Raw genomic sequence first — 14,524 nt, forward strand, 5'->3', positions numbered from 1 at the left:
AGGGGATGCAAACTGCTCTGGCTACACCTAGACTTTGACAGAGAGTATGTTTTTCTTTTTTAATTTTGAATAAAATAAATCCCTCCAAAAGTAATTCAATCAGAATACTGTGATTATGACTGGATGCAATTTTGGAGTTTCTTGAGGGAAAAAGGGTCTTGCCTGCCATGCTCTTGATCTGCGGTCCTCAACCTTGCTGGTGCCACAGACTGTTTCCTCACCGATGTATTTAAAGGACAGGCATAAAAACAAAAACAACTCACCATTACGATAAGTGTAGTTGTTGTTGTTAGTGGGAGCTCTGTGCTCATTTCTCGTTAAAAAGTCAGATGTCTTTCATCTCCCCCCCCCAAAAAAAACAAAAACAAAAACAAAAAAAAACTTACAAAGGTTCACCTTTCAATGCCTCTAGCAACAAGTTTTAAGCAAAGTCTTTCCTTACAGTTGTGGCTGATGATCATCATCAGAAAATATCCCCAAAAATACAATAATAGTACTCCCTCTATAGTCAACTCATTGTGCCTCTTTCATCCGCCCATCTATCCATCCATCCATCCATCCATCCATAACACTGTTTATCCTGGTTAGGGTCACAGAGCGCTGGAGCCTGAAGGCCACTTTATACTCCCGTGGTTAACAGTGCCTGCATTGCATCACGGGACCTCCCCATTGCCCCATGTAGCACCCCTGTGGAGTTTGTGCGTAGCCTGCCACACACACGTCCAACAAAGTTGCTCCGCAGGGAATGCGTCAAGTCAAACTACGCCCGAGTGACGTCAGCATGGTCGCCGCACGCGCGTGTACAAAAGAGCCTTAACACGGCTGAAATTGGCTGGAAGGCGGACTATACCCTGAAGTGGTTGTCGGTCAGTCGCGGGCCACATATCGACACAGACGACCATTCGCACTCACATTCACTGAGTGAGATCTGAACCGATGCTGCCCTCACCAAGTCAAGCGAGTGAGTGTACCACCCCACCCTCAGTGACTGCCTTTTATCAACGCTAGAAAATATTTTTTCTTCATTCTCTATGTGCAGCCGCAGCTTGTTAAGCGCTGGAAAGACAAATTGGTATGTCTGGATAGCTGAGCCTTTAAGTCCAATGTACTGTATATGTGTATGCCAACCTTGGCCCTGTATGAGAGTGTGGTAAAGAAGAAAAAAGATAAAGCAAAAAATGTGATAGTGGTGGCAGTTTAAATACATTTGTTTCACCTTCCCCGGGCGCTTGACTTACAAACAGCATCTGAAGTGCATAAGTGGAAAAGTGCTTAAGTCACTGGAATACATGATGGGGATCAGCCACATTTTAGGATTAGTTTATCCAGAACACATATCTGCTATGAATGGGAAAATCGACGCACCCAGAAAAGTGTGCAGCTGCATGACAATTCCCTCTTACGCATATAGAATATGGCCATCTTTGAACAGTCAGCACACACATGCTAATTTCTTCCTCGTCATGTCTAGGGTATGTCACATTTTTCAAAATCGGTCAAGATGTTAAAAATCCACGTGTGAACATATAAGCACATAAAAACAACGTAAAGAGTGTAAGATGGGCTTATGTAGTACCTGCATTGCAGTTCCAAATTCTTGTCCATGTCATTTTTATCATCATGAAGGACTTGGGTGAGACATCATTTACAAACACTCAACACGTCAGTTGCTTCCATATTGTGTCCAAAGCAACACAAGTTACAGGTCACGTCAAAATTGGCACACTCCATTCCAAATCCAAGCTTTCCCAGGCTCGACATTGACGGTACACATAAAGATTTCTGATCGTAAATACAGAACAGGAGAATTGGTCAGGATTGTCTTCAGGAGACATCCGACAATTGGGCCACGGCTGACTCGATTGGAAGGTCAGGGAAATAAATACTTGAATTTGGCCTTAATACGGGTAAAGTATGTGTGGGGTGTACCCAACTTTCCCCAAAGATGAGGGTTTACCTTACAAAGGGCACAAGAAACTGTTTTTTTTTTTTTTTTTTTTTTTTTTTTAATATTCAACTGTCCTGATGTATCACCAAAGGCGTCGTTTGTTCCCAAGGAAAAAAAAGAGATTGTCTTTTTTTTCAGTAGGATTGTCATTATCAAAGCAAACAGGTGACAATTTTCACATATCCGGAGATATACAGTGGTATTTCTTGAGTTTGAGAAAGATAAAATCACAATTATTATTCTCTGACAGGCTTTGACCTACAATTTGGTTATATTTAGAAATGTAATTTTCCAAGTTCTCAAATAATCAAAATAATATGGATTATATTTCATTATAACTCTTCATGGACAACACTAAAGCAATGGGACTTTGCCGCAATGTAAAGCAGTCAGTGTACGGCTATTAGTGTCTACACATCCAAGGCTGTCGTGTCAAAATGTCAAAATTGGGCCAAGTTAGTCATTTTCCTTCCTGGTGTCGTGTGACCCATTCCCCTTACGAGATCTCAGGTGTGAATGTGGGGCAGATGTGTTCAATTTGGTGTCATTACTATGAAATTATTTAATAATGGTCACTGGAATTTCAACCTGGCAACTCATTACCAAAAGGATAAAGAAGAATTTTTTTTTTTTTTTTTTTTGCTCTATATCAAAATGGCCTATTTTTGAAGAAAATTGCCAACATCCTTAAACTGACTTGCAGCATTGTAGCCAAGACCATTAAGCAGTTTCAAAGGACGGGTTCCTTAGAACGAGCCTCACTGTGCATGGTGAACCAAAAACGTCGAGTGCACACACTCCGCATCATATCCGGTCGTCGTCTTTGGAAAAACAAGACAAATGAGTGCTGTCTGGATTGCCCCAGAAGTTGAAGAGGGTGCCAGCCTGTCAGTACTCACACGATACAGCACACATGCATCAAATTGGTCTCTATGACTGCTGTCCCACAAGGAAACCTCTTCTGAAGATAAATTGCAAGAAAGCCTGCAAAGAGTTTGTCAAAGACCATGACCAAGACTATAGATTACTGGAACCATGTCCTGTGACCTGATGAGACCAAGATAACTATATCTGGTACGGATGGACTCCACCAAGGCCGCCCTTTGTCACCGTTTCTGCTCATAACTTTTACGGACAGAAATTTGTCGGCGCAGCTGGGCCGTAGAGGGGGTCTGGTATGGTGACTTCAGCATTGCACCTCAGATTTTTGCAGGTGTGGTTCTATAGGCTTCATCAATTTCCAGCTCTCACTCCAGTTTCCTCGTTCCTCCCACATCCCAAAAACATGCATTAATCGTGGATACTCTTTGTCTCATGTGGCCTGGAATTGGCTGATAATCAGTTCAGGGTGTACCCCGCTTCCTCCCCGAAGATTGCCGGGAAAGGCTTCAGCGCTCCCCGCGACCTTTTAGGATGAGCGGCTCAGATAATGGATGGATGAATGAATGAATGGATATTGACCTGTAAACACACATTTATGTGTCGTGTGTCTTTTTATGTATTTTATAACACTTCCTTTGAACGTCGACCCCTCCTAGTTCATGCAACTCTGGCATGGGCGACTTTTAAGGCACACTCTTAAACTCTCACCCTGCAAATATTGTCACTTGTCGCAATTTATGTTAGTGAGCTGAGCGTTCTGGAATTTCAGCCCTGTTCAATGCGTGCCAAAATATTCCCCATATTTGTTCACAAACAAGCCCATTCAAATCACGTATTGTTTAATTTGTTGAAGTAGTTTTCCTTCCTCATCCCTTGATCTTTTTTTTTCACATACACTGAGCAGATATGCACTTCTACACAAATGTCTACTCCCTGTTGACAGTATGATTGTCACTGAATAACTGAACCGTTTGCAAAATGTTTGATTACCACTCCATCGCTTAATATTCCTCAATTTGCTGTGAAAATGTTTGAAAACCGCAGTGTGATGAATAAGTGGGAGAGATATGTGGCATAGAGTGAAGTCATCAAACGGTAGACTTAACGTTTAGGCAGCATTACGTTCTTTGCAGTGAAGAGCTTAGGGAACTAAGTAGAAGAATTACAATTTTATTCATCCAAAATCAAGATTAATAACCTTGAAAGTCAATGGAATCTTTCACAAAGCTGAAAGAATGCAAAGTCTACTTCTAAGGACATTTCTGTATCTGCTCTGTTTCTGATTGATTCCGACCTGGCTTTCAACAGTCAGATTAAATCGATCACAAAAACTGCCTTCTACTATCTGAAAAACATATCTAGAACGAAGGCTTGTATGATTCAAGCAGACCAGGAAAAGCTCATCCCTGTAACATATGCAAATAATTGTATCTAAACTATTCATTGAAATACTAAAAACTTTGAATTGATTACATTCTTGTTGAGAGATATAGATAAAGCAGCCTACGGCACATATGCGGTAAGGTAATTTTTATTCATATTGTTCTAAAAACTTGCGCTTCATCTCTACACTATACTAATTCTGGTGTATCCGTGTTAAACAGTGAAAGAGATTGAAAATTCATTCTGAAGTTTGGAAAATTGTGAAACTGCTTCAAATAAGTACAACAATTCAAGCATTGAAGAAATTAAACTGATATTTCAATTTTTGCTGTACTGGTAGAGCACCAAACAAGGGACATTTTTTCCACAAATACAGTGTTGAAATGAATGGTTTTGGGGCGAACAAATTGCTAAAATCGCTTAGCTTCCGGGAGCTTCGCCCCCTGGGCCCCCGACGGGGCCTTGCCCCTGCACCGTGCTGAGGGCGTGCGGCCCCCCGGCCCCCAGACCCCCGGCTACTTTTCAGACTTTTTTTTTTTTTCCCTCATTTGGCATTCTAATCCCTGCATATAACTCCAATCCTAAAGTCCTTGCACAGGCTTCCAGTCAGGTTTAGAAGAGATTTTAAAGTTCTGCTACTGGTCTATATACATCACAAAATGATTAAGGTCCTGAATACATGAAAGAAAGAAATACAAACCCGGTAGAGCTCTGAGATTGACTGACTCGGGTCAAACAGTGGAGCGCAGAGTCCAAAGCAAACATCATTGAGGTACTATGCCGCACACAAATGGAGTAAATGGCCAACAGAAGGGAGGTCAGCCCCAAGTGTCAATGATTTTGAAATCCAGGTTAAAAACACTTCTTTTCTTTTTCTCATGCTTTTTAAAGTATTTCCACTTTCCAATCATATTTCTTGCACTGTACATGGTTTTAATTGTAGTTATTTTTTAAAATATATATATGTATATATTTTGTTGTCATTTTTATTGTATTCATCCTATTTTATATTTTTTATTGCTTTGTTTTTAAGTACTTTTAATCATGTAAAGCACATTGAGTTACCTCGTGTATGTAATGCGCGATACAAATGAATTTGCTTTGCTTTGCTTTGGCTTTATCCACGTCAACAAAGAGATACTTCTGCAGGTCAAAACTTGGAAGTATTTGTGATATTTGCAGTATAGCCTGAAGTAGCTATAGTGAAATCGGTGATAAAACTGAAAACTGGAATTAAAACCTGACTAACTGTCGGTGGTGAAATCCAAATGGATGGGAGTTGTGCAGGTGATGGGGAGATGCTTGTATGTCTTGAAGGCATCCCTTCTAAGATAACGTATAAATCTGGTCTCTGCACGTATTCAGATGATCGCAGTGGCTTGGCAGCTTCAGTGTTGCTCACCGACGAGCGTACGCACACTTGCATCTTTGCTTACAAGCTCCTGCCGCAATTAAGTTTTTTTTTGTTTTGTTTTGTTTCTGTGGCGGCAGGCAAAAAGATGGTTTTGCATAAAGGACACAAATGTTTCAATATTCATACGGAGTCTGGTGAACTGTGTGTGTGTTTGATTTACCATGATGTGTGTGGCATATCTTTTCCCAACTAATGGAAATAAAATGAAAACAAGTCAAGAGGGTTCATAGTAAATTACACCCATTCTTTGTTTAACAATGCACCCCGGATTTTGAATTCCTTTGAACATGGCTATAAAGCAACATTAGTTGAAATAAAACAAGTCAATTGTGCATGTTACCGTTTGGAAATATTACAAATGATGAAAAATGTATGAGTTGACATAAAAGCACGCGCTCGGTTGAAAAGCCTGCTTTGGCATGATTCAATCTGTCACATTAACACTTCAAAAATGACCAGCAGGTGCAACAACACCAACCGTATGTCTCTGCTGTCCCGAACTCTTTCGACATTTCATTTGCTTCTCGCCATGCCTCGTGTTCGAATAAATGGATCAATTGGCTCCTTAGTAAAGGGGATTTATTTAGACCATGATGCATAATAAATGTAGCTAATACTCAAATAATGTGAAAATATGCAACTCGTCCCTGTTAGAGACAGATTTGAAAATGTCATTGCATATAAAAAGAGGGTCACTGATTGGGTAATACTACACACGCCTGACTTTGGTGGGGCCAGCGTGGGATCGATTCCTGCTCAGCGATGGTGTTTAGATGTGCCCTGCTACTGACTGCTGACCAGTTCAGGGTGGAGTCCACCTTTTGCCCGAAGATTGCTAGGAGAGGCTCCAGCTCTCCTGTGACCCTTGTAAGGATAAGTGGCTGGGAAATTGGATAGATGGATGCACATGAAATAAATAGGTGCCGTATACTAGTTCTCAAGACATTCTATCGTGTAAACGCGAACTATGTCAAGGGATAAGTGACAGTAAATAAAAACATATTTGGAAGTATTTCCGAGATACTGACTTTGTTTTTTCCAACATGGCTAGCTTGTGTTCTTGGGCGAACTCATGCTATCTAACTTGCTTGACTGTTTCTAGAGTTGAGCTGGAAACATCTCTTTCTTTATGTTAAAATTTAAAAGTACTACTTTTCTGAACGGTGTAAATCTGGCGTGACAGGCGGCACAACTTGGGTGCCTATGGGTGGCTAAGACTATGTAGAGGAGCGCGGCTCAGCGGATCTCTGAGGGGACGGACTGGTCCACTGTGGGTGTATTTACAGCCGACTTCATTCCCCACCGTTCAGAGCGGCTCCTCTCATTCCCTTTAAATGTGCTGCAGTAACAGTCTCGACATCTGTGTGGAAGGGGACGATACGTAATCGCAGCAATCTGTGGGTGACTGGCGCATTGTTACTGCTCTTGGCTGGTATCGCGGCAGACAATGTGAGTGGATACCTTAATTAAACAACTGTAAACTTTATAATGGCAACTCTACAGTCTTAATATATCTTTGCCAGAAAGAAACCACCTCTTTACTGTTTCTATATACATACAGTAGATGTCACTGTGAAAAAAATACACAGAACATCTCATGATCACACCTAAGAGCAATGTTGCATGTTTTTGGGATGCGGGAGGAAACCAGAGTGCCCGGAGAAAACCCACGCAGGTGCAGGGAGAACATGCAAACTCCACACAGGCAGGGCCGGGATATAAACCTCGGTCCTCAGAACTGTGAGGCCAACGCTCCAACCAGTTGTTCCACAGTGACACCATATTAAGGCTATAAGTTGTGTGGAGTTTGACCGTTCACAGCCCCCACATATTTTGCCGATCTTGGTCTCTGTTTTTTTTAAATCTACTTTATCGTCACACATTTTTACGATTGTAGGTCTTAAATTCTCTTGTAAAAAAGACAAGGCGCCACACAATGTGCAGCACCTTATCTGCACGCTGAGTGCCAACATTTCCAAATGTTGTGTAACTTGTCCAACAAAGTACACTTAAACACACTAGTTAGAATGCATGCCAGCAAGCGTTTTTACATGTATGGAAGCTAGCGTATGATGGCGCTCATAAGGCAGTGAGGAACAATTTCATATCACATCTGTAAGAGAAAGAAGCTTACATTACCGCACACGCCTCCTTGTATGTATACCGGTAAAACATTTATTATTATGATCGCATCATAAAAGAAAAATTTTGAGTTTGTTTATCTTAAAGTAACATTTTATCCTAATTTACTGTCACAAAAGCGCAAAAAGAAGTGACGGAAACATTGAAGAATACTCTTGTCAGATTAAGATAATTTCTTTTTTTATTTGTATTGTTGAAATAACAAATTAATTTTTTTGTGTGCATCATTTAACCACACAACACCACAAACCGATTGGAGAAAAAGTAGAGTGGTTTTAAATTAATTCAAATGTGTGGAAAAAAAATACTACTATCATCATTTGCTTAGCAATTCGGGAGAATTCAGGTGAAAGTTATTTTCACTCCGGTTTTACTTTCTAGACCCAAGGTGGATAGATCCCTGTGACAGGAATGCAGCCCCGGAGAGGTTCTAAAAGCAGAGGTAGCAAACTAGCACTTTTCCCAAGTGTAAAGGCTGCCTGACATATAGCTAAAACCCAGTAGTGTTTGTTCTTCAGACACGTCTCTGACACGGTTGGCATTCTTGCCGTCATTTTACTTAAGCGTAATGAACATTTTGTTTTCATGATGCCTTACTCTGTGCTTGTACTGTAGAACAAGACAGCACTTAGATGATCATGTCGCCTCACTTACACTTGAATCCGCACATGGGCAAGGCAAAGCGTTCATCGTTGCAACTCATATGCACTCTCATTATGATGACGAAGAGCAATTAGGGGTTCAGAATCACACTCAGTGACCTTTAGACTGGGGGTTGCACCAGTAATTTCCCTCTACATTACCACCTGAGCCATAAAAGGACAAAAAGTTTTCCTTTGAGGCTAAGATATGGAGTTCAGAGCCAGTTATCCACAGAAACCCTATGCAATGTTTATTTCTTGGAAATTTTTTCTCCTGCGTCAAAAATATTTGAAGGGATATTTTATTGTTATGAAGCCAATTGATTACACAAAAGCCCAAACTGTTCATTCATCCATCCATTTATTTTTGCCGCTTATCTTCACGAGGGTAGCTGGGAGAGCCTCCAGCGCTCCCAGCTGTCAACGGGCAGGAGGCGGTGCACACCCTGAACTGGTTTCCAGCCAATCGCAGGGCACATAAAGACAGACAGCAGTTGCACCCACAATCACACCTAGGGACAATTTCGAGTGTCCACTTAATGTTGCATGTTTTGGGGATGTGGGAGGAAAGCAGAGTGCCCAGAGAAAACCCACGCAGGCACGGGCTGGGATTGTACCCCGGGTCCGCAGAACTGTGAGGGCAACGGTTTATCAGCTGAACCACCGTCCGTCACCCAAACTGTTCATTTTGTTTCCAATTCTCCCAATTGATTCCATTCTGAAGCACACCTTAAAAAAAAAAAAAAATCTTAACGCGCCCCCAGAATGTTCAGGTTGTTTGTGGTTAGTCCAAAATGTATTTGTATTAGCCCCCCCCCCCCCCTAAAATTGATCTTCAGCTCCCAGACAGAGGCTTTTTTTTTTTTTTTTTTTTTTTTTTTGGTCAGATCCCCCTTGGTGAAGGTTGATCAACCGACCCCCACCTCCCGGTCGCCGATTGCCACCCCTCCCCTCCAACCCAACCCCCCGGGACTAGCTTGGAAAGGCAACGTCCAACCCCTCAAGATTTTTCAAACATATTTGTCATGTGGCCAAATTTAGAATTGTTTAGCCTTGGAGTCAGTGTAGTATGTGACGATTGTAATTTCTAAGAAACAATAAAAGTTTAAACGAGAGCAAGACAGGAAAGTGTGTTATTTAAATTGAGTAAAAATGTGGTTGTAAAAAGAACCCCAGAGGTTGTTGCCCCTCTTAGAACTGCAAGGGAAGTAAGACTGAATGATAGTGTGGTGAAAGAGTTACATCACTGAAGCACTGAAGAGGAGTCGCCCCCCCCCCCCCCCGGCTCACTAACCACGCATGCTTCTTTCTTTCAGCCGTTTCTGCGTTGATTGTATAAATGAGGGAAGGAAGGAATAGCTCAATAATTGGGTCGCTTTTGTAAAATGTCAAGGAACATTTTTCATTGCCAAGAAGTCTTCATATAAATGTAGATTCAGGCAAATGCCACAAAAACCGTTCGGAGCGTATTACAGGAACTGATCACTTGTGTTTGTCTTCTTACTCTGTAATTGCAGGAACAACAGAGCGCGTCTGTCTGATACAGGGTACAGTCGAAGCCCTCAATGGTGTCCACAATTTCATTGCTGAGAAAGTCCGTGAGATGCCCCAGAGTGCTCAGAAGCCAGAACCGGTTAGCATTCTGCAGCCACAGACCACAGTCAACCCTGACCGTATCAAACAGGTGTGTTCCTGTACAGTTAACGTTGTTTGTGGATAAGAACGACGGTGAAGACGTCTCCTTTTCACCGTCATGTTTGAAACCAAAAGCTAAACGTGTCAGATAAAGTTACTGCCACCTCGAGCTGATGACATAGATGAAACCAGAATATCCAAGTATTGATTGGTGGAATGGGCTCATTCGCATCCAATCAAAACTAAATGACAGACTGCAGATAAGCTACGATTTAACTCACTTTGCGTCCTTAAATCATTTGATTAGAGTCAACACTTAAACTAAAGTCTGGATTACCAACTGTACTGCGGCCAGCCACGAGGGGCCAATCGAGATGTTTTTGTTTGGCCTTGGCGGGAGTTGTCACGTCATCCATGATTGAATACACTCTCGTTGTGTTGTGCGTGGTCTCTACGTGGTCAGCAAAGTTCACTTGCAGGACACTGTTTATTTGTTTCCACAGTTAGTCCTTCTCTGGGCCGTAACCCACGTGCTGGCACGGTCAGGAAAAAGTGAGGGGATGTGGTTATTTTTACCTGCAGTTTTTCATAGCAAGACAGAGCCATGTGACAGCTGTAGCTTAAACCCCGAGGATTAACGAATCGCTGAGTAAAGCGGACGCTGGCAGAGCTTCGGCTCAGTCAGAGCTGTCCCTCATTCTGTTTATGCTGTTAAAAGGTTTTGTTGTTCATTTGCTGCTATTATATATCATTTATATTTTTCTGCAGGCCAAACTGATTGTGCCCAACAGCACAGCTGGGCTGATTATTGGCAAAGGAGGAGCCACAGTCAAAGCAGTGATGGAGCAGTCAGGGGCTTGGGTGCAGCTCTCCCAGAAGCCGGAGGGCATCAACCTGCAGGAGCGAGTGGTAACAATCAGTGGTGAGCCTGAACAGAACCGTAAGGCAGTGGAAATCATAGTACAAAAAATCCAGGAGGACCCTCAAAGCAGCAGCTGCCTCAACATCAGTTATTCCAACGTCTCCGGCCCAGTTGCTAACTCCAACCCCACCGGATCCCCCTATGCCAACACGGCCGAGGTGCTGCCCAATGCAGCCGCGGCAGCTGCCACTGCCTCCAGCCTTCTGGGCCAGGCCGGCTTGACAGGAATGGGTGCCTTCCCCGCTACCATGTCGAGCTTCTCTGGCAATGACCTCCTGGCCATCACGTCTGCCCTCAACACACTGGCCAGCTATGGCTACAATACCAACACCTTGGGCCTGGGCCTTAACCCTGCTGCAGCCTCGGGTGTCCTTGCTGCAGTAGCAGCTAGTGCTAACCCGGCGGCCGCCGCTGCAGCTAACCTCCTAGCCTCCTACGCTAGCGATGCCTCCGGCAGCGCTGGCCACCCTGCGACAGGGCTTGGCGGTTTCTCCCTGGGTTCTCTCGCAGCTGCTACAGGTGCTTCCAATGGTTACTTAAACACTTCATCCCCACTGATGGCCTCATCGCTTTTAGCCACAGAGAAGCTTGCAGATGGAGCCAAGGACGTGGTTGAAATTGCTGTACCCGAAAATCTGGTTGGTGCAATTTTGGGAAAAGGAGGAAAAACACTGGTAGAGTACCAGGAGCTAACAGGAGCCCGTATCCAGATCTCCAAAAAGGGAGAATTCATTCCTGGTACTCGGAACCGTAAAGTCACCATAACAGGGTCGCCAGCAGCTACGCAAGCAGCGCAGTATCTGATCAGCCAGCGGATCACTTATGAGCAGGGGGTGCGTGCTACCAACCCACAGAAAGTGGGTTAAAAGGAAAGAGAGGAAGCAAGGAAGGGAAGGAAAGGAAAGGAAAGGAAAGGAAAGCAAAGGAAAAGATGAGGACAGAGCTGTATGGGAATTGTAGAAGGTCACAATGAGAAAGAAAGAAAGAGCAATGTCCAAATATTTGTTTAATATTTCAGAATCAAATGAGAGGATCAAAAAAGGAGGAGGAGGGGGAGACACCGAAGACAAGTGTGTGTGATATTTGAATGTGTTTTAGGACTGACGTGTCCTGATGTTTTTTAAAAAGTTTGTGTCGAGTCCTTTCTGACGATCGCGATCAGAGTAAGCCGAACTGGTCCACTGCCAAGCTGCAGATCCAAGGGTGAGGCCTATAGTTTCACCTTTCCTCGAAAAACCTCATTGCTGATTTACTTTCTTTCATTTTGGTTTTCATTTTGGTTTCGACGGTGTTGGTGTCAGTTGCAGACCTCAGCTCCCGGTGAGTTGAGCATGTCCAGTGAGGTTCGGGCCAACCATCGGGGTTGTTTCACAAATCTTTCTCTTTGTATACAATGCAGAAGGCACTGTTGTGGGGGGAGCCGTTTTGCAACAAGCACCTGAGGTCACCTCAGTTTACGGGAAGCAAATGTTTTACTTCACACCTATGTTGGCATTTGTTGGAATCGTATATTGTCATTGAAATTTCAAAATTTGGGTATTTTATATTTTTATCCATTATTTATTAATGTAACCAGATTCAATTATAAATTGATTATTTAAACCTGCGGCTGCAGGTTGATCTGAATGTAAAAAAAAAAAAAAAAAAAAAAAAAAAAAAATTTGCCTACTGATACATTTTATTTACAGGGATCAAATGTTTTGCAGTGAAAGAAATGTAAAAGTCAAGCCCAGTCTGAACCCCACAGTTGCAGTCTGCGAGTACAGTTCAGGGGCTCAATAATCCATGTGAGAGGACAGAGGAGACACACAGGAATGTATAAATATATTGAACACGAAAACACATACAGTAGTTAACACTCCCACAAATGCACAAACATTGAATTATATCCACTCATGGCCACCAACACCATGATATCGGTTCATTTTTAACCCTTTATGGTGCTACAGGATTAGATATATATATAGCCTCCCCATTCTCACGTCCCAAAAACTCCCACTCGGCTTATGCTGATTGCCCAACCGTGAGGAGCCCAGAAGATATGACCCGTGGTGGAACATGATTGACGTAAAGGGTTTTCAGCATTTCTGTCCAGTATTAAGGTCTCAAGCCTATCCTTACCCCCTTCAAATTTGCTATAGCCAAAACATTTGCCTTACTGTCACACGCGCATATCCCTATAATGAATAAAAAAATAGAAGCCTTTGCGCTCAAGTTGTAAGTAGTACGTACCCTAACCCTGTTCAGCGCAAAGGGAACAACCGCGCCGTATGAATCAGTATCTGTGAACAAACGAACTATTGCCTTTTACGTCAAGGGTACCAAATATTCTTCAGAGGCATCCTCGAATGAAAGGGAAATAAGAGTGACACTTGAAAAGAAGGCTTGGTCACAGTTTCCGTGTGAGCCATCCTTCTCGATTTGCATCAAGACAAAAAAAGAATTCTTTCACTTTATCCAGGCAGCCTTTTATCAGTCCCAAAACACGCGACTCATCACTAACTTTTTGCTCGACTATGTAATAAAACCGCATCAATATTTTGGAATCACTGTCTTTCATGGATAAGAGTCAATCTGAAGCGGGGAGGCTAACTATTTCGAGCATTTCTAAGCACTCCAAAAAGTACCTTGGCCTCCCTCCGTGCTGCTATCCATTGTGTTCATCTTGAGTACCTTTGGTCTATGAAGACTGCACTGTGAGACATAAAGAACACAATGTGAGGCCTGTCCGTCACTTCGGGGATGTGTGTGTATATATTTCATGTGCACATTGGTGTCGCACGCAGACGAGACCCGACAATACTGATAAGAGCGACATCTCCATAAACGCATTTATCTTCCAATGTCTCGCGATGAGGTTCATCAGCACAGGCACGCTGCTCTCAGATTAGAGGATGTATTCTGATCAGCAAACGTGTTTATTCTCCCGCTACTGAGACATCTTCCAGTAGTATTTGTCAACCAATGCTCTTATCGTAAGCAAAGTGGTATCCAAGAAAATTTGATCCATTTACATTTTTTTGGGGGGGAATTCAACCCACAGTCTTTTTTACCCCCACTTTTCTTGATTATTCAGAGCATTTCTGAAAGCAAATGGGTTGTCCGTGTGAACATTTTGTGTGGCCACAGTACTGCCACAGTCGAAAGTCCTCCATCACCAATCTGGCTACTTGTGAAATAATTGTCTAATAGAACATCGTCCTGCCCAGTGTTTTAGCGTAGAACAAAATACAAGCACAAAACAAGGGGATTTATCAATGCAACTGGACTGCTTGATTGCAGGGAGCTATTTTTCAAACCTCTGATCAAAACGGTGCCAAATACGATATCTCTCTGCACCTCATTAACTTTCCTCTTTCTCTCAACATCTTATCACCCCCCCCCCTCCCCTGCATCTTGCTGCTGTTTGTCATCATTCTTGGGTTACACTGGTGACCTTATAGTTCTCTGCCCCCCACCCCTACATGTACAGTGCACTGTGCTCTCTCCCCCTCTTTCTCCTTTCTCCCGTCTTGTCTTCTCATAAGCGGTGTTGGGTGTGCTGCTGGTGGGGGTTA

At 42.9% G+C, this 14,524-nt stretch overlaps 1 protein-coding gene across 1 annotated transcript in view; it reads left to right on the plus strand.

Annotated features, from left to right (window-relative positions):
• The window catches only part of LOC133492176 (RNA-binding protein Nova-1-like), a 32,620-nt gene extending 19,985 nt beyond the window's left edge, over positions 1 to 12,635 (plus strand). Inside the window, exons 4-5 of the mRNA XM_061804218.1 lie at positions 9,928 to 10,094; positions 10,814 to 12,635. Of these exons, the coding sequence (XP_061660202.1) occupies positions 10,014 to 10,094; positions 10,814 to 11,833 (1,101 nt within the window). The 5' untranslated portion in view covers positions 9,928 to 10,013 and the 3' untranslated portion in view covers positions 11,834 to 12,635. The remainder of the gene's footprint in view (positions 1 to 9,927; positions 10,095 to 10,813) is intronic.
• The last annotated feature ends 1,889 nt before the right edge of the window (positions 12,636 to 14,524 follow it).

The sequence above is a fragment of the Syngnathoides biaculeatus genome, chromosome 18 (assembly GCF_019802595.1).
Source record: "Syngnathoides biaculeatus isolate LvHL_M chromosome 18, ASM1980259v1, whole genome shotgun sequence".
Classification (NCBI taxonomy): Eukaryota; Metazoa; Chordata; class Actinopteri; order Syngnathiformes; family Syngnathidae; genus Syngnathoides; species Syngnathoides biaculeatus.